Source organism: Leptinotarsa decemlineata, unplaced genomic scaffold (assembly GCF_025532065.1).
Source record: "Leptinotarsa decemlineata unplaced genomic scaffold, Ldec_3_MD MMD2_tig00000251_RagTag_RagTag, whole genome shotgun sequence".
Taxonomy (NCBI): Eukaryota; Metazoa; Arthropoda; class Insecta; order Coleoptera; family Chrysomelidae; genus Leptinotarsa; species Leptinotarsa decemlineata.
In genome coordinates, this window is record NW_027412547.1 from 708,924 (window position 1) to 730,644 (window position 21,721).

At 35.7% G+C, this 21,721-nt stretch overlaps 1 protein-coding gene across 1 annotated transcript in view; it reads left to right on the plus strand.

Annotated features, from left to right (window-relative positions):
- Window positions 1-2,017: 2,017 nt before the first annotated feature.
- Indy (tricarboxylate transporter protein I'm not dead yet) overlaps window positions 2,018-21,721 on the plus strand; it is a 31,017-nt gene continuing 11,313 nt past the window's right edge. The window contains 5 exon segments of the mRNA XM_023165500.2: window positions 2,018-2,222; window positions 11,590-11,757; window positions 15,776-16,255; window positions 16,258-16,332; window positions 18,217-18,530. Coding sequence (XP_023021268.2) covers window position 2,222; window positions 11,590-11,757; window positions 15,776-16,255; window positions 16,258-16,332; window positions 18,217-18,530 — 1,038 coding nt within the window. The 5' untranslated portion in view covers window positions 2,018-2,221.

Here is a 21,721-nt window from a genome sequence, read left to right on the forward strand (position 1 = left end):
GATTCACTACACGTTATGCGTTATTATCACACTCGTTATTACTATTATTACTTGTCCAAGGACGCCACATTTTAAAAAGATAACAAAAATTTTAAGTGAAAATCGCGAACAGTTCCTGAACTGTACACGACGGCGATAACCAAAGGCGGCATTTCATGATTATACACTACTATACATATAACTAAATTTACATCACATATCTGTTGCCAACCCTGTAAGCGTATAACCTCCAATATTGTTCATTTTTTAATCAGCAGGATCTCATCTTTGATCAATTGTTGTTACGTCACTTTCTCATGCATAACTCACGTTATTATTGACAATAATTATTATTATTACATGAAAGTGATGTGCTTCAATGAATAATGCAATGCAATAGAATAAGAATCGTGATTTGCTGTGAAACATTGTTTTCATAAAAAACACGTCGAAATGGATTACTTCTCTATAAACATTTCGATTGGTTGTTTCTGCTGAAGTTCCTTCTGCGGTAGAAAATGAATCTGAATTCTCGAAGCCCTTGTCTCGACAATTTTCTTGAATAGTTTGGGTAACAATATCCTTTTTTTGGAACTTCTGTCCAACAACTATATATATATATATATATATATATATATATATATATTATATATATATATATATATATATATATATATATATATATATATATATATATATCTGCGAGCGCTTTCGATAGTTGGTAGTACTGTCATCTTCTAGGCACTTGAGGAGTGGAAGCTTTTTTAGTATGCACCATTCATGTATCGAATTAACTTCTTTCTGCAGGATAAGACAGTCCTCGGTTGATTCAATGGGTCTGAAAATCTTCAAGTCATCAGCAAAGAGAAATATGTTACTAGAGATATTTGAAACAATATCATTTATAAATAAAGAAAATAAAAGAGGAGCTAGATTACTTCCTTGAGGAACACCACTAGTTGAAGTGAATTCTGTTGATTTGTGTCCTTTGTATTCTACAAATAGCGTACGATTATTGAATAAATAAAAAAAATATAAATTGAAAAAAAACGTTTTTCAGAATATTAAAGAGAAATATAAATTATTAATAAAAAAAAGTTCTTCAATATTCATATTTAGTAGCAAAAAATATTGTTAATCAACAAATGCGTTTTTAAGCAATATTTTTTTAAAAGAAACGAGTTTGTTTTAAAAATCATAATATTCATCGCTGATAAAAATCCCCCCAAAAAAATTTCATATATCTTATAAACAATACATTTGTTCATAACAATTTTTTTAAACAAATAGAGCTGAAAATTATGAAAAATCATTTTTATGTAACTTTGAATAGTAAGTATACGAATAAATTTGAATATTGAAAAAAATTCATTGCTTTAATTGAATTTTTCACTATTTAACGTCTTTGATTATCGATAACAAATTGGAAAATGAAATTTTTTTAATTTCTCCAACGGGAATCTTTTTTGAAGGCTTTCACCAAAAGCTCCAAGAAGTGAACAAAATTTGACGTTTTTAGTTTAAAAATTATCAGGGTTTTTTATGTAAATTTAAAACCTGTAAAAATTAAAACTAAAGTAGGTATATCTAATAAAATTAACACGGGAAAAATTTTTTCATGGATTTTCGTTTATTCATGTGTTTAGAAGTTGTTTCTTTTTTAATAATGACATTTAATGGGTTAAAATAATTTTTTTGTTCGCTTTTACCGCTATTTTCGCCTCTAAATTGAAATTATAAATATTGGTGATACAGTTCCAGGACGAATCTTTACCGTCGTAAGTACAGTGTAAAATCGTTCCATAATTTAGCCGCTCCCTGTATTTTTGGCTAACAATAAAACTCTTTTTCGTAAGACCTCCGAGATGCGTATGAGACCGGAACCACCAGTAAAAAAGCTTCTGCAAGGATGACCCACAAATCTCTCGGCCGTCAATAAATGAATTAATCGCAATAAATAGATACAATTATTATTGAATCACAAAGTAGGAACACCGATAAGCCAGATCGAGCGTATATAAAGCCTGGCAGACGGTCAGCCACGTCCAATCGAGTTAAAATGCGCATGGTATTCGAAAAGAAAATTCGAAAATCCGGTCTCGCTGAAATCAAACTGCGGTGGACAATTTTTTGACGTACCGAAAACAGAACTAGGAAAAAAGTGGTGCAAGTTAGTGACGGACAGAAAAACAAACGTTTCGTGTGATATTTTTGAAACTGTGATTTAGTTTAGTTATTTAAAAGTGAGTATTTTAGATTTGAATTTCCAGCTTTTATTTTTCAATAATTTTTCTAAAATATACAGTCTGGTTCACATGTACTCGATTTAGCGAAGGAGCGAATGAAAAAGACAAGTATCAAGGTAAATTGAAAAAACACATAGTTACTTTTATTATAGAACAAAGTATTAAAAAAAATTGTTAATAACAATTTTTTTAAATAAACAATTATAAAAAGAATAAAAAAAGTTTTTTCAAAACCTTAAAGAACAATAGAATTTATGATTAAAAAAAAACGGTTCCTTAATTTTAATATTTAGTTGCAAAAAACAATTGTTAATTAACAAACGCATTTTTTAGCAACAAAGAAATTTATTCAAGAAACCATTTTCTTTCTAAAAATCATGATTTTTTTCAATTAACATAATGCAAAAAAAATTCGAATTGCTTGTAAACAATGTATTTGTTTATAATAAATTAATTAACAATAGCTGTAAAAAATTTAAAAAAATAATATTAATTAGTGTTTAGCCATGAGACATTGAAACAATACAAAATTGAAAAAAATTATTGTAATGTATTTTTTATAAAATTATAATTTTCAATTGTTAATAAAAAAATAGAAAATAACAATTTTTTATTTTGGCAACAGTAATCTATTTTTTTTTGCCTATTAAGGATAACTTTACCAAAGGAAAAAAATGCCAGGGTTTTAGTTTAATAATTATAGGGATTTTTATATTAACTTTCAATTCAGAAAAAGTTATTAATTAACAAATTTATAATTAACGTTAAAATTGGAATAAAAATTTTTTGACTGCGGATTATTGTTTATTGATGTATCCCAACATTACATGAATTTTTTCATTCCTTAATATTTACATTTAATATGTTTAAATAATTTGTTTTGTTTTTATGTCAGAGTGACGAAAGGCGCGCGTAAGCCAGACTACCCGCTTTTGGCTCTATTTTCAGGGCTCTGTAAAAATTATAAATAATCGAGATACAGTTTCGGGAGTCGGGAATTTTTTTACGCAAATTCATTGATCTTTTCAAATCTTTTTTCAAATTTCCAAAATTTTGAAAATTTTTCGAGATATTAAGGAGAAACTAAAGCCCCATTTTTTTCACTTAATTGTTTATAACTTTTGTAATTTTTATCGGGGCGTTTTCGGAACTTTTCTTAAACTTTCTAGGCAAAAATACGAATCGAATGACACCTTGGTCGTAATTTTTGGACAGGGCTGAAAAATGTTACAAAAAAAAGTACATGTGAACTAGACTAATACAGGGTATTTATTAAACATGCGGCAAAAAATTTTGCGAATATTTCTAGGACTATCCTGAGGATATTTTGTCCTATGATAACTTTTGATACGGCGCTTTGTTTCAAAGATACGGGGTGACAAAGAATTTCGACAATAATAATTCTGGTAATTTTTAAATTATTACCCCTGTAATAATACCAGGGTGTACCCTGTATACCCTGGATTCGAAAATTCATTTTTGATGATCAAATTTCCATTGAAATGAAAAAAGTATTGGATTTTTCCTCCCTCCTTTGAAAGCTCTTGATTTTTTGTATCGCAGTGGATTTCTGCCATGCAGATTTGTCAGAATGACGGTATCCTCTTGAATCATTGTAACTTCCAACCAAAATTCAGTCTATGGAATTCATATGACTTAATTAATAAAATAGAGAACATACCTCTACCAGACATCGCAAAATTACTATCCTTTGATGCACAGAATCTATTTTCCAGCATACCTCCTGATGGTACTATTACTTTAGTAATAGACTTATTAGATAAAAATAAAGTGAACCCAGTCATAAAACGAGAAATAATTGACCTTCTCTCGTTATGTCTCAAACAAAATTATTTTCAATTCACCAACAATATTTATTCCTCCATTAAGCCCCTTACTTACAGAAATTTTCATGGATAATCTAGTGAAGTCGATCTTTAAACATCCTTTGATTAAGAATTTCTTGTATTGGCATAGATATGTGGATGACGTTTTATTATGTTTTACAGGTACTAAGAGGCAATTAGATACTTTTCATAGAGATATTAACAACTCAATCAATTTCTTGGACTTAACAATTAGTAGAATGAACAACAAACATGATTTTTCAATTTATCACAAACCGTCATATACAGATATTACTATACATTACGATTCTACCCATCCATATCAACACAAAGGTGCAGCTTATAATAGCATGATTCACAGATCAGTCAATGTTCCTCTTTCAATAGAGATTTCAATAAAGAACTTAATACCATCAAGCAAATTGCGGTTGACAATGGGTTTAAAGCTGAATTCATAAACAAAATACTTGTCAAGAAAGTCTACGCAAAAGCGATTCGAGACGTTTTTTCTACTGATAAGGAAGATAATCGAAATTATAGAGCTGTAGTTTTTGAAAAGACTGAATTCAGATCACCAATACAAATGATACCCAAATACAGCTCTCTAGTGGGGATAAAACTGAGTAGAAAGATTTCCAATGAACGTTCAGAATTGGTCAATATCAGTTCGGAAGGTCCTCAGGGGTCAGTGCTTGGTCCTTTCCTATTTTTGCTCTTCCTAAATGACAACGAAATCACGTATTTCAGGAAAATTCACAATTTTTGCCACCGTTTCATGGCATGGTCAACCAGAAACGACCGCAGCCCAAGAAATTGATGATGTGAAAACTTGGTGTCACTCAAATTATCTTTGTTCCAATGTAAAGAAAGGAAACATGATAACCTTCGAGTTCAAATTCGATAAGCTCGTCTTAGATGAAATTCAAGTTGGAAATAAACCCTGTACCAAATTTTTGGGAATTCGTATTGATGATCAATTAATACTTGACGAACATGTTTGGTCACTGTATAATGAAATTATTGCCAAAAATAAATACTTATCTCTTGTAGTTTCTCATATCAGATACGGTATAGCATTTGGGGTTTCTGCAATCAACATTTATTGAATTCGGTATTCATATAACAATAAATAATAGTTTAAAAAATTAAAACAACAAGCTTTAATAGCAACACAAGGTAAAAAAAAAGTATTCAGAATTAGTTTAAGATTGTGTTCAACATCGATTATAATTCCTATGGCTTGATGTAACTAATGACTGTCAATAAGTCTGAAATCAGAATAAAACTGTTCACAAAAAATTATTTTGTTGTAAAAAAGCTTCGAATTATATTTTTTATTATGGCTTCAATCTGGCAAACAGCTCCTAACCAAGAATTTATAACAATGGATATCCAGCACCCCACGTTTTTTACAAACTGAACGTTTTATCTTCTTGTTTATTCTTTTATACGTTTAGATCGCCTCAGTGAATTTGTTATTGTTGTTGTTGGTTCAGTAATTAGGGTTTGGGCAGGTATTTGTCTTTCCCTTTCATCCGGATGTCTCATTAAAGAACAAACAAGAAGATAAAACGTCAGCACAACAAGAAGATAAAATGTCAGCACAGTCTGCTATCGAAAGCGCTCGCATATAATAATTAGAAGTTATTGAAGCTTCAAATCCTTTTTGTGAACAAGCGTTATTGAAGTTTCAAATCCATTTTGTTAACAAGCGTTATTGAAGCTTCAAAATCTTTTTGTGAACAAGCGTTAATAATAAAACATATAAAAGATTTTTCAAACAAAATTTAATGCAAATACTTTGATCCATTTTTTCGATAGTAGAAAATTGTCGAACACGCAAAATAAGCTAAACTGTGTTAGAGATGAGCGTACCGACATAAAAAAATGCTAATCGGAAGTACGTATGCCGCGAAATTTGAACATTTACCTTTTTGAACAGATCTCAACGTGTTTGAACAAATCTCCATATTAATCATTCAATGACATCGTCAAAAGTTTATCAGCACCACCGATCACATGAATAATCAATTGTTTCCGATTCGGAAGCGGACCAAAAATCATTTCGATTTTCCCATACTAATAACCGCATTAGACCTTCTTATCGGTGATTTATATTCCCGTTGTATAGTCTAGAGAGATCACGCCTGCTAAATCTGCAACCATGAACGAGGTTGCTGATAGCGTTTTTTGAGTCGTCGACGATATTTGGCGTTATCGATGAACTAATAACGAATTTCTAATTAGTTCCAAGGCAGATTTGATAGAGGTCGAGAGAACGAACAAGGTGAAGACGGTGACCTCAACCGTATCAGAGAGATCTTGGGGTCGTTTTTGCCCTGTTCAATGTCATAATAATATTTGAAGTGAAGAGCATTCGTTTTTATGGCTTACTAGTTGTTGTCCGAGGCTTCGCCTGCGTAGAATTTGGTTTTTTAATCCAAAACCCAATACAGTCCGTTGTAACTGCCTACACTGGACTCGGTTCGACCCGATAGGTTAACAGTTTAAAGTTGTGTTTTGGGGTTAATTATGAGTGACTCTGAAGATAATTTTTTGTGGTGGCTCAAACAAGAAAAGAATGTTCTCCTTAATAGGAGACGTAGGAAAAAGGTATGGGTGCATCAGTTTGTGCTTGCTCGTCCTCTGCCTATACTAATTAATATCTGCTTAAGATCGGTTACAATACCAAGGATCTGGAAATCATCAAAAGTCTGTCCCATTTTCAAGAAAGGAGATAGACGTGATAATTCAAATTATCAGCCTATCACTATTATTATTTGCAACTTTGCAAAGGTTTCTGAGATTCTGCTGGAGCGAGTTATATATCGGCATGTTAGTTGCAATATAAGCATAAACCAACACGGTTTTATGAAAAATCGTTCAACGGTCACCAATCTTCTGACTGTAACCCACCATATTGGTGAATCTATTGACAATAGGGCCCAAACTGATGTTATTTACACAGACTTTTCTAAGGCCTTCGACAGGCTTGACCATGGCATTCTACTGAACAAACTAGTAGCCTTAGGACTATCTCCATCCTTAATCGCACTCTTTCAGTCCTATCTATGGGATCGAAAACAATATGTTCAGCTCAATGGTTTCAAATCTACCTAATATAGTGCTTCTTTCGGTGTTCCACAAGGTTCAAATCTGGGACCGTTGCTCTTCAATATATTCATTAATGATATTGCAGATGTTATAGATGTGTATTTCCTTTTATATGCCGATGATCTAAAACTGTACTGCCTCGTTGAGAACATAGATGATTGTGTGAACCTCTCAGCAAACGTAGGACGGGTTGGAGAATGGTGTTATCGAAATAACTTGTCACTGAACCCGGATAAATGTGAGGTCATGTCCTACAGGTTGAAAACGAATGCTCTTTGATTATTCAATAAAAAACGTTTCCCTGGTGAGACCAGAAATATTTACTGATCTTGGCGTCACATTTGACACTGCACTATCATTTAATAGGCATATCGATAATGTTGTAACCTCCTCCTGTCGTTTGTACGGAATAATTGCACGTAACAGTAGTGATTTCAAAGAAACTTCGACCTTAAAAACTTTATTCTATGCTTTCATGAGATCAATGTTAGAATACGCGTCAGTTGTGTCTAGCTCCTTTTATCAATATCACATTGATGGAATAGAAGCAATTCAACAACGTTTTTTGAAACTGCTGAGCCTAAAAACCGATGGCATTTATACTTCAATAGGAACAACCCACTCTGAATTGCTATAAAAGCATAACTTTTGCAGTCTCGAAAAAAAGGCGTGAATATTATAGTGTTGCACTAACCTATAAAATTATCAAAAGCATAGTTGACTGCCCAACATTACTGGAAAAGTTTATAATTTGCATTCCTAGAATTTGTTCCAGACACCCGAGTACTTTCTATATAAAAACATCTTGCACAAATGTTCTGGAGAATTCTCCGATCCATACCATGTTTTGTAGTAGGTGAAGATACTGACTTCATATTCTAGGGTTGTGAAGTATTCGTCGGGAGCTTCAAAATTACGTGTCACAAGACCCCCCTTTTTAGTATTATTTGATTAAAAAAACCCAATCATATGACATCACTCACGCAGAGAGGGCGCTACCATTTTTTTTCTTCACAAGGGAGTCTTGTGAGTCTACTCTCGGAAGGTATTTTCAGTTTTATTAGTTCGGACTTGTCTATTGTAGTGGAAAGCCAAAAACTTTCTTTCCCAAATGATATATGATTTGAAATCCCTGAAAGAACAAATGACATTGAAAATTAAAATGAGTAACTGAAAATAACAATTATATAGAAAAGAATCCTGAAATGATATTACAATTAAATTTTAATTTCTGATCATCTAATGATATTTCGGATTGGACTGTGAATATTGAAGTATAATGTAATTTCAATCAATTTGGAGAAATTGCTCAGCATAAAATCTAGAAAGGTTAATGCAGTCAAGCTGCTGGAAAATAATTCCATGAAAATCAAAAAATAAATAGATAAGTACTCTTTGATCATTCCCATATTGATTTCAATTTAAGAGCCACCGGTAGACAGCTGTTTCAGCCTATTGGGCATCGTCAGTACCGGGCAGGCGGTCCTCGATTGAAGACAAAATGAGAAAAACCAAGAAAGTACTTGATAAAAATAGCTGCGTAAACGCAAGCGAAACATAAGTGGAACCACCTATTGGTGTGACACTCAAGTCAACTTGCCAAGTTTTTATGTCAGTGTTGGTGGTTTGACCAATCAACCGACAACTGCGGTAGCAGAAATTTGGGAAGCTAACCTGAAATGCCATCGGAAAACGAATCCACATGTTTTTAAAAATGATATGAAATCTAGAAAGGTTAATGCAGTCAAGCTGCTGGAAAAGAATTCCATGAAAATCAAAAAATAAATAGATAAGTACTCTTTCATCATTCCCTGAAACAGCTGTCTACCGGTGGCTCTCAAATTGAAATCAATATGGGAATGATCAAAGAGTACTTATCTATATATATATATATATATATATATATATATATATATATATATATATATATATATATATATAAACTAGTTGGTAAACTATTTGTGCAGTTACCAAAAGGTAGTACATGGAGAGAGGTCAGATATAATTTCAAATTTTATCAACCACTCTTTCTTTATCGATTCCTGGATACGGCCACACACCTTCACAAGTAACAGAATAATAAAAACACAATAAGTTGCCCATATTTAGTGTAATATTTTTTCTGAGAATAATAATCACCAGATAATGTACTATATTCGTAGTAAATCACTCTCAAGATTTATTGGAGTTATGAATTTGTCAGCCTTCACAAATACAGCGCGTTCACAAAAATTATTTTGTGTTTAAGGTCGTGCAACAAAAATTCTCTTGATATATTCTAAATATATTTCATGTCATACCCGTTCATTATTGTTTACAATAATACAAAAATCTATTTTTGGGAAAGAAAGTTTTTGGCTTTCTACTACTCCATCTTGAAAGTAGAAAGCCAAAAACTTTCTTTCCCAAAAATCACTCCTAAAAATATAACTACTTTATTCACGTGCTGATAAAGACAAAAAAGCAGTTTCTAATTGATTTTTCAATAATGTTCCCTTGTTGAATTACAAAATATGTAATTAAATACCCACTTTACGTTATTTGGTCGAATTCACATAAAACTGACGATTCTGGAAAGAACCTGTGATAGTTGAATAGGGTGGTGATTTATTTATTCATTCATTCGTCTCTCAACGGTTCAACCATTTCTAAATGATAAAATAAGAATATTATCAACATAAATTCAATAATGAAATGATTTTAAATCAACCAAACTCCCCTCCACTACACTTCTTCATTCAAATTTTACACTGCTCAAAACAGTGTTTAAGTGATTTTCTATAAGCATATCAATAGTGTCAGCCGATTTCTTCTTCACACTTTCCACTGCATCACATGTGATTATTTTCAATGCTTCTCTCACTTTCTGGAACATGAAAAAGTCAAACGGAGCTAGATCTGGTGGGTACAGTGGATGTTTCAACACAAGGATCCGATTATTTGCCAAAAATGACTGACAATCAATGTAGTGTGTCTGTAGCAGTTTTTATTTTGAGGACAAAACACAACCACTACAGAAAAATCTTTAAGGCGCTCTAAGAACGGTGCCTATGCGTTGGATTTGAATCGCTGGAGGCTAAAATCATTTGTAAAAACGTTCTTAGGAAGTTTATTCCACATAAACGTAGTTCTGCTAAATGATACAGGAACTCAGTTTTTCAGTGTTTTTATCCATGTTTGGAGTTGAAGGACGTCTTGAGCGTGGATCATCTTCAATGTTTTTATTATTTTTTACTTCTGCAATAATGTTCAATTTCACTTAGAGATGTCACGATTACAGAAAAAATATATAATTTTGAAGAACCGTCAATATAGTTTAATTACGCTTTCCAAAGTATTTATACGTTATTTGTGGCATTAAGTAAGAAATACAATAGACATGAACAAAGGCGGTGGCCCAACTGAATAAACTACTGTCATCCAACCGGCTGCTATGTGAAAAATAAATGTCATTCGACTCGGGAATATGGCTTGACTCTGATACTAGGACTGTTTAGGTCACAGTTGAAAAGTTTGGAGATTATAACCAAAGAAAACCACGGAAAAACCCGGAAGAAAATCAAAACACTTCATATTTGTTGTTGAGACAAGGCACAAAATCCTATATCTTACTACTATTGGTGTAAAAAAATTCAAGTACATCGTCGACGTATCGGATTTGAGTCTGTGGAAAGTAACTCAACTAATCCCTCGCTTCCATTTCGAATCCCCTCATGAACTGATTAGACATGGAAGGTGGCAGCGGATTGCTCATTTAAAACAGCGATCTGAAAGCAGTTAGACGCACGTCGACAGACAGTATTTTATTCTGATGTGGGGCAAAAGGTTTTTAATAGATGAGTAGGTTGGTTTTGCTGGATTCTCTGCCATGGTTCTAGTTGTTTCCTATTTTATTACTGCTTTTAAAGCCTACATCGATACTTTCAATTAAATTGTTATTTTATTGCTGCATTCGTTCCATCAGTCCTTTCTTAATTTGTGGCTTTAATTTTCTGTAACCTACATAGGACGTTATTAAAGATTGAGATACAAGAAGATCCCCCACGTATTTGATTACAGCTCATCTGACTCTATCACATCACCAATTCAAATTCAGCACTTAGCTGGACATATGGTAATGGAATAATTTCAACTTTATCTCCGTAGGTGGGTTTTTACGCTTGTATGTCTTTTAAAATGATATTTAGGACACACAACGTATCAGTTTTGCTAGTTTACTCAATTCTTGAACGGTAGCTTATGTTGATCAATATTTTTTGTGCCTCTATGTAAACCGAAACTCTCTGGGACCTCGAATGCTATGTACCCACCGTTATCATGATGGAATCACCTGATTTTTTTTGTCTACCAAGATAGGTACGTCCTAGAATCGCCCTTGTTAACATCGTTTCATTTTATTTCAGTGAAAGCCTTCGATAGTATTACATCCACGGTCGCCATGTTGCTCCAGGCCGTGAAGATCTACTGGAGGACGTTGTTCGTCTTCATCTACCCCCTGGTGCTAATGCCGATCTTCCTCACCAATAACACCGCGGCTTTCAGATGCCTCTTCGTGGTGCTCTTGATGGCAGGTGAGTAAGATTTGAGTCGATTATAACTATAACAATTTTCATTTGAAGGTGACTCATTAGCAATCTTCTTACCAGCTCTGCAGAGGCGTACCAAAATAATATTTTTATTTATTTAAACACATAGGTAATTACGTAAAAATTGTTATAGTAGGTGGCGCTACCTGGTGTCAATGGTGAAACTGATTACATTTTCTTATTATGCCTAATGCAGTACTTAAAAAAAACTGAATAATTTACAAAATAATTCCCAGTCACACTTGAATCCATTATTATTTGGTCGAAAACAGTGTCTACCATCCCGTCCAATCTCCACATTTTCTCCTCTTCCTTGATCACATGGGCTACATCATTAGCCCAATCTTCTTTCCGTATCCGTTCCACTGCGAGTTCTAATAAACGTTGGACATCAGAAATTTTATGTCACGTTTTCACGAGCTACTTAACCCTTAATTTGAGCCCAGATTAATTCTATCGGGTTTAACTCGCAATGGTGAGGAGGAAGTTTCAAGATGGTGATTCCTTCAGCACGAGCTATTGTATCCACCACATGCTGGCGATATCTGTCACGATGCTGTTTAATGACACTCATAAGCTCGGCCTTAACCATGTCCTCGGAGAATGGAATTCCTTTTTGTTCTAACCAACTCTGCATGTCTGCTTTTCTTGTGGTCATAGTTGGCAGCTGTTTTACTAATCAGCACAGAGCTCTGCCAGTACATATGAACCTTGTTTATCAGATCATAAATGTATAAGTTTTCAATATAAAAATAGTTGCATTTCTATTGGGAACAATATTCTAATGAGACAGAGTAATAAATACAAATAATATTAATAACTACAAACTAATTTTGTCAAACCGTGATTGGAAAGAATTTTATCAAACTAACAATACTGAGGTGATGTGTAGCATCTTGTCAAATAACATTATTAATAGCTATGAAGCAGCTTTTCCCATCAGAGAAATAAAGAAATTTGAGAAACCAAGAATAAAATATAGTGAATACATCGTAGAACTGAAAAACCAGTTGATAAGGTGGAATGAAGTCACTAAAAATGACCCCTCTATGAGGAAAATATATAGGGAAATGAAGAAGCGGTATAGACTAGCAATTAAGACTGAAAAAATATCACACAACTCACGCCTAATCATGAATGCAAAGAATAAGCAAAGAATGGCATGGTCACTCATAAAACCTACTATGATCACTTCTCCTAACCCCCAAATATTGCTGGATGACTTCAATAATCACTTTTGTAACATTGGCAAGGAAATTGTCCAAAAATTAGAGTCTAATGGCGATACATATATCGAATCAATACAGAATAACAGTGTAGCCTTTTCATTTTACTTAACTCCGGTAACAGAACTAGATATAATTACCCTGATTGACAGATTAAGCACATCAAAGTCAAGAGATATATATGGGCTAAATAGCGACTCACTGAAATTTGCAAAAGACGAATTAATTAGCCTCATAACGTTTTTCATCAATACCTGTTTCGCAGAAGGTGTTTTTCCAGAGATTCTTAAACTCTCCAAAGTTATTCCGATTTTTAAAAAGGGTAACAAAAATAATATCAGTAATTACCGACCCATCTCCCTAGTTCCTATTCTATCAAAATTGCTTGAATTGGCTTATAAAATCAGACTGATCAACTATTTAGAGAGAAAAAATGTACTGAACCCTTAACAACATGGATTTCGTGAGGTAAAGTCTACTATAACTGCACTTCTAGATATGATTATTCACATCACAGATGAATTTGAGAAAGGAAATGTGACACTAGCATTTTTTTGGACCTTTCCAAAGCTTTTGATTGTGTGTCACATGAACTGTATTGAGTGTATTTTTTAAATTTTCGTACACTCTACAGACAATCTGTTTTTCTTCTAACGACATAAACTTCCGCTTTCTTTGTACATTACTTGGACTTGCTACGGCATCCATCTTGATACTATAAAAATAACAAAATTCAATCACATTATTCAGCTATTTGTCAGTTGTTTACTTACCTCAAAAACTATTTTGAAGTTGATGTATTTTGAAAAACACTTTATTCTGAGATTTTCACTAGAACAGATTAACAAATTCGCAACACGTGTTTCGCTGCACAGTAGCTTTTTGAAGCGTGTTCACTAACAAACTGAATTCTACATACATTGTGATTTATATATACTTTTTGAAATATTACCGTCTTCCTAGAAACTAATAATATTCTAGGAACTAATTAATGATAGTTATACCTGAGTTTAATGACTAGGTCAACTAATTATCTCACAATAAAGTGTGAATGTGATGAAAATCTACGATAATGTATTTTGAAAAACAAGTATCGGCCAACTCTATCTTATATTTTGAAGTTAATAAATATAACAGTCTATTTAATAAATATAATAAAATATATTTAATAAATACAAAACAAAGTCACCTTCACAAGAAAAAGAACACACTACGCCTATGCAGATAAGGACGCTTGATAATGAAGAAACCGAATGACTAGTTATGGCATTTTAAGGACGTAAATATAATAGACCTGCGAAGTGTTGATCAGTTTACCGATGTTTCAAAGTATTTAACGAACTGATTCACCTATTCGCTCGTACATCCTATCGATATGCAGAAGCTATCTTGTTACGGGGGGCAAATTTTATGGAATCATCTTACTTTTCAATTATGTACAATGGCGATGCATAGACAATAAAAATGTCCCCGTTAAGAATTTAGTTCTAACATTCAACATTGTTGCCGTTAGCTCTCAGTTCAATTTGTATATGAGTTACCTTCAATTGAAAATTGTTATATTTATAATATACACTGTACCTTTGTACAGTTAAGATATTATGTAAATGGAAAGGGGATAGTTTTTGGAGAAATTAGTTTGTGGAAAAAAACTTATGGCTTCTACTTCTCCATGAAGTAAAATAAGTTTAATATCTGACAGGAACTTCACTGAATTAGATGGACGAAAAATCACAAACATGAACCCCTCCTGCACTAAACTATGTGGCCCGATTAAAACGCATAAACAAGATAACCCCATAAGACCGGTAGTTTTGTATACGAAACTGTGCCACCCCTGTAAGTCAGGAACGGACATGTAATCGGATATTTCAAAGAACACGTCAATTTTTATTCCAGGAGGGCTAACTCTGATATGGAAATCATACCCGAAACTTCACCCCCCTGCGGTCAACAACTGCCCCACCTATTTTTTCAATGGCATGGGGGTCGTGTGATACATCATTTTGAAGGTCTTTTGTCCCTCCATCAATTTTGTAATTTTTTTAGAAATTGGTTCATTCGTTATTGAGGAATTAAATGTTGAACGTTTTATTTAAGAAAAAACAAAAAATTCCCTGTAGCTGATTTTATTGAGGAAATCAACAAAAGTGAGCAGCACAATCAACGGATAAAGTGTTCAAAATGACCTCCATCTAGTTCCATACAATAATACAGGATTCCTTCCAGGCCATTTTGGCCAGGAATCCAGGCCAGAGACAATCTGTTAAGTCTTCCTATCGAGGAGAGTCTTTTTTGGCAGTTTGCTACCAATTCAGACGTTGTTCGGTAGGATCCATCTGTGAACCAACAACTATCTGCTCTTAATATTTCCTCATTCAGGAGTTGCGTTCGCAGATTAGGGACGTGACCTGAAAACTTTACAAAGCAACAAAAATATACATTGTAGAAGTCAAAACTCGACGTCTCCCAAAAAGAATCCACTTTTTATCAACCAAGGTTTACTTGAGTTCAATAGGAAATATTTTCAAGAGAGATTAGCTTTTTGGCTCAGTACTTCTGCATCACTGAGGAAGAGATGGGGGAAACTTCCAAAGAAAGGAAATTTCTTCCATGTTCAACTAAGGAGGAGTAGGAATCCAAAACGTTTTCTGCACAAAAATATTATGTCGACTTATCAAGAATTTGGCACTTCGTGAAAACTCTGAATGATAATTTCAAAATACTGTTTGATTAAATCAACATGGATGATTTTACCTTTGACTTTTTCGTTCCAGGGTACTGGGTATTCGAAGTTCTCCCCTTAGCAGTAACCTCCCTGCTACCAATGGTCCTCTTCCCCCTGATGGGCATCCTCGACACGGACCAGACCGCCCTCTGCTACCTCAAGGAGACGAACATGATGTTCGTGGGCGGCCTCATCATAGCCATCTCCGTCGAACACTGTAACCTGCACACGCGCGTCGCGCTCCACGTCATTCGGCTGGTGGGGTGCAGCCCCAGGAAGCTCAACATTGGTCTCTGCTCGGTCACGATGTTCGTCTCGATGTGGATATCGAACACCGCCGCGACGGCGATGATGATCCCCATCATCGAGGCGACGCTGGCCGCCCTCGAAGAGCAGGGCATCGGGCAGAAGTACGAGAGCGACGACCTCGATGAGGAGATCGTACACGAGAGCGCGGAGGAGAACAAGAGACCTACGAGGACGACGATGTGCTACTTCATCTCGACGGCTTACGCGGCGGGGATCGGGGGTGCGGGTGCATCATAGGGTCGGGTACCAATTTGACATTCAAAGGGTTGTACGAGACGCTGTTTCCTGATAGTCCAGGTGAGTGGGAATATAGTATACAGTGTGTAACAACTAAAACTTAACAGAGCCGTTTTTGAATATAAACAGTGGGATTTTTAAAAAAAGCTTGGACACGTCGATTTCTAATTGAAGGGGGACACTTTTCTAGACTGATCAGATTTTTTGTAGTACGCACCCCCTCGGAGGGGTACGTCCGACGACCTTTATTTAGATAGGAAAAGTAGGTCGAGTGGCACCTTGTTTTAAAGGTCTTTCGAATACCTTCACAACTCTGTTGAAAGAAAATTTTTGTAACGATTATTTTTCGAGATAATTTGAAGTTAAAATTGCCATGTTAATAATACATTAGACAGACCACTCGGTAACTTGTATGCCTAAATAAAAAAAAATTTCGAGCAGTTCTTCTTATCAGTTTTTTGTTAAATTAAACCCCTTTTTTGAAATCAATACCCACTCCTCTTCTTCCAGTTTTCATTAGTACATCGTTCGATTGTTTTGTTTAAACGGGTCGTGTATTATTATTTGTTAACAAATGCCTTACACTACTGCTGAAAGGGTTTCAGTTACTGCTTTATTTTTTGGCGAAGACCAAAATGCTAATAGTCTGTTAAGTCTTCCTATCGAGGAGAGTCGTTTTTGGCAATTTGCTACCAATTTAGACGTTGCTCGGTAGAAGCCAAGAGCTACCAACGCCGCTTGACTGTCCGAGAATATTTTCATTGACTTGTGTGTAGGTTGGATTTATCCAATCTGTCCGCATATAATTCGATAGCTCAAATATCCGCTGTGAATACAGTCACATAAGTTCCTAGGCAGGAAGATATCTCTGTCCTGGGTCTGCGACTAAAAACACCTGCACCAGAACCGGAAGGTGTTTTTGATCCATCTGTGAACCAACAACTATCTGCTCTTAATATTTCCTTCTCCCGGAGGATCCAATCCTCTCTACTCGGGAATAGTACTTTATAAGGCAGTTCGTAGTTGACAGTTGGAAGCGTAAAGTCAGAGGTCTTTTACAGAATGCAGTGACTTCCACTGTCAACCAACAGCCTGTTGCACTCTGCATTAAATTGATTTGTGCAATTGGCAACGTGCACAAGTCTGTATGCAGTCCATCTAGCCTCTCTCTCCAGAAAAATGTGGAGAGGAGGTAGATCTAGAAGGATGTCCATGGCCGCTGACTGTGTGGTACTGATGGCACCAGTGATAGCCAGACAAGCCTGTCTTTGTGAGCCAGAGAGCTTCGCTCGGGCCGTTTTCTGTAAAGCCTTCGGCCACGAGGCAATTGCACCATAAGTGATCATCGGTCTAACACTCATCGCATAAATCCAGTGGATTTTTTTGGGACCTAAACCCCAAGTTTTACCACAAATCCTTCGACATGTCCATAGAGACAGTCTGGCTTTGTGTAAAACTGTTTCCAAGTGAGCGTTCCAGGTGAGTCTTCTACCAAGGACAATGCCAAGATATTTCACCTCCGTTCCAAATGGAAGGACCTCATCACTGAGGGAAAGTGGCGTTAGATCGTCCAATTTTCTCCTTCTGGTGATTATCACAGTTTTTCTGGGGTTGACAGACATCTGCTCCCTCAGGCACCAACTGTGAACAACGTCCAATGCGCTTTGGAGGAAATACAAGCTACCCTTTCCGACCAGGATGACAGGATGACAAGGTCATCTGAATAAGCTTGCAGATCAACTTTTCTTCTGTCGAGGGCATCAAGCAGACTATCCACCAGGAGCGACCACAGAAGGGGAGATAGTACTTGAGGTCAGCCCCTGGTGACCCTGAACCTATGTATGATCTGAAATGCTTCATCAATAGAACCGTCTGCCCCGATTTGTTCTGTGACTTCGATTGTCTCCAATTACTCGATAAAGTGCAACTTCTTTTCGTTTTCAGGCGTGGAATTCACCAAATGGATGCTGCTCAACGTCCCCATCATGCTTATCATAATGTATGCCGGCATCGTATGGATGCAGTACTGGTTCATGGGTCTATTCCGTCCCAACTCGGCGGACGCGAAGAAGATCAAGGTCGGTCAGCAAGGCGAGGCAGTAGCCAAAAAGCTCATCAACCATCAGCTGGAGAAGATGGGGCCCATGTCGTTCCACGAGAAGGCGGTTGGCGTGTGTTTCATCATTTCTATCGCGCTGTGGTTCTTCAGAAAGCCACAGTTCGTACCTGGATGGGCCGAACTCATTACCGAACACAAGGTGAGGCGAAAGTTTTTCGTTAAACTCTATCGAAGAAATTTTGTTTCTCGTGCTTATGGTTTATATTCAACCCTTATGTGAACATTTTTGATTATTTTCATTTGCCATAAACGTGCATGGTTGTTGGGAAATAAAAAAGAGGTTTGTTTGAAGGTGATTGACAATGTTTCATGATGAATTTCACTAGTTCGGACTTCCATTGTCTACTATATAAAATGATTTGAAATCCCTGAAACAACTAAAAAAGAAGAATTGAAAATGAATAGCTGAAAATAACAATTATATTAATTAAAATAAACCTGAAATGAAATGATAGTGAAATAAAATACAAGTAAAAATATAACAATTGAATAAATAAAAATAAAAAAAGATTCCAAGTCACGTTAGTTCACGACGTTTCGATTGTTAGTATCTACAATCGTCTTCGGGTGATGACTGGACTGATTCCTCCGAGAGATGACTATTTATGGGTCGTTTGAGTACTTTCACTTATCCCTGCTTTCCATTTTCCGCTTCACTGGTTCCGTTGGAGATGACCGTTTTGGCGGGAGTTGGCCATTTTTCGCTTGATGATGGGTTTCCATATGTTGCGTATTTCTACGCTGGCCTGGCTGAATACGTTGTTGGACAACATGTATGCGGCTTCCTTGAATTTTCTCCTAAACCAATGTTCCTCTCTGTGCAAGATCTCAGCTTGGGACCACTCGATGTTGTGTTGATGGGTCCAAACATGGTCTGCTATTCCTGATTTGCTGGTTTCCCCTCGCTGTGTGTTTTTCTTGTGCTCGGCAATGCGAACATTCAATGGCCTCTTAGTTTCACCAATATAGGATTTTCCGCACTCACAGGGTATCCGGTAAATGCAATTCTTGGAATCGCAGTCCGCGTTTGGTGGCCTGGTTTTCGTGAGGCTGCTACGGATAGTGTTACCGGATCTAAAGCAGGTTCTGATGTTGTACTTGGAACCAATTCTTCTTATCCTCTCCGATAATCCTCTGATGTAGGGAAGTGCAAGCACTGGTTGTGACGGTTTCTCTTCCTTGCGAGGCTCCTGCTGTCTTCTAGCCAAAGTCTTTTCCACCATCGCTTTGGAATAGCCATTCCGCTGAAGATCATTTTTGATGGTGTCTAGTTCCTTCTCGAGACCTTCCTTCGTATTACAGAGCCCAAAAGCACGGTCTAATAGAGTCTTGATGATTCCTCTTTTAGTCGATTGATGGTGGTTGGATTCGTGGTTCAGATACTGTCCCGTATGAGTGGGTTTTCGGTATACAGATGTTTCCCACTTAGTGTCGGTCCTCTTCACCAAAACGTCTAAGGATGGCAATTCGTTGTGGATTTCCTTCTCCATTGTGAAATTGATGGAAGGTCTCACGCTGTTGATGTGTTTCAGGAAGGCGTTTAGTTCAGTATTCCCATGGTTCCATATCATAAAGGTGTCGTCAACATATCTCAACCAGACTCGAGGTTTCTTGTGGGCTTCTTCAATTGCCAGAGTTTCAAACCACTCCATATTGGCTATGACTGGTGAAAGCGGCGATCCCATTGGCAGTCCCTCATCTTGTGTAAAGAATTCAAATCATTTTATATAGTAGACAATGGAAGTCCGAACTAGTGAAATAAAAAAAAGATTGGTTACTGGTTAGGCGCTTTACCTGAAGCCCCAACTCATTCGGTTTCATGCTACTGCCAGTGACTATGGAAATCCTTTCAGAACCAAAATCTCTTTGAAGAGAGAGACTAGATTGACAAGAGAATTGTGCATATTGCCAGTTGATCTCGAACCACTCTATAAGAGGGTCTAGCTCATTTTTTAATCTCTTTAGGGTTGATTTTTGCCAAACCCAGATATAACATATCGGTATAGTCGAAGTAACCGGGAATTGTGAATAGTAAAAGCTATCGGCTAGCTCAAAGGCCAAAAAAACCAATACAAAGAAATGATGCCGCTGTGATATAGTCCACGTGGACTGAAGAATTGGCGGTTCGTATTGGATTATTTTTACTAATCTAGTTTTATGATTGGCCGAAGAGTCAGAAAATTGAATTTGAAGTCATATTACGGTGACGAACAGAATGCAAGGATGTTTATACACTTCGTGTAGTCAATTTTCAGTTCAAGAACTGATTGCGATTTGGGTGTTGAAATTCGATAATGGTGCAGTTATAATTACTTAAAATTTTTGTTATCTGTTTAAAATGTGGCGTCCTTGAACAAGTACTTGAACAGAGAGTTTGTTTCAATGTATATAAGAATTTACATCTCAAGTTTGGTTTCGAGGGAAACAAACTATTATAAGCGACGTCAGATTCGTCCGAAATTCCTTTCTCGACTGTACGTAAAATAGTCAAAAACAAACTTTATGAACGCAAGACGCGATGTGATACAGGATTACCAAAACCTCTAGATGTTTATCTAATAAAATCATTCAAAACAACAGTATACGACTGTTACAAAAGCAATGAGATTCCTACAACTGAAATCGTAAGGAAGAAATTGAATACTTTCGGCCATAACGTGAGCTGCTGTGACAAAACTCTTCAGAATTGGATACAGAAACTAGGATTTAGATTAAAAATAATAAACAAACGTCAAGCAGTTATGGAAAGTAGAAGAATAGTGGAATTGCGTAACAAACACTTAGAACAAATAACTAAATATAGACAAGAATAACGGTAAATTTTCTATTTGGACGAAACTTGGTATGACACTCACGACACAGTTACGAAAGAGTGGACTGATGGTCTGAGAATGTGTACGCCTAACATGCCTGCAAACAAAGGATCGCGGCAAATCATTGTGCACTGCGGAGGAAGTAAAGGATGGGTTCCGAATTCTATGAAATTATGGATGTTATTTTTTTGTTAAAAAAGTTGAATAATTCATCTAGTGTTGGCAAATCCAGGAATTCGAATCGAGACGAGCCGGGGATTCACAAGTCTAACCGAGCTCGTTCAGTATCGTGTCGAGTCCTTTCGGTAGAAAATACACACATCGGAAAAGTCTAGGGATATTTTTAAAAATGGCAATAATTTTTTTTAGATCGCTTTAGGGAAAAAAAAGTTGACGGGTGATTATTAAACGAATGTACCTTACAACAAAATTTATTAAATGGTCAAAAATACTGAGTGCGCATATAAGCAAAACTAAAAAAAATATGGCTCTTGGCACCCCGAAAAAAAATCATAAT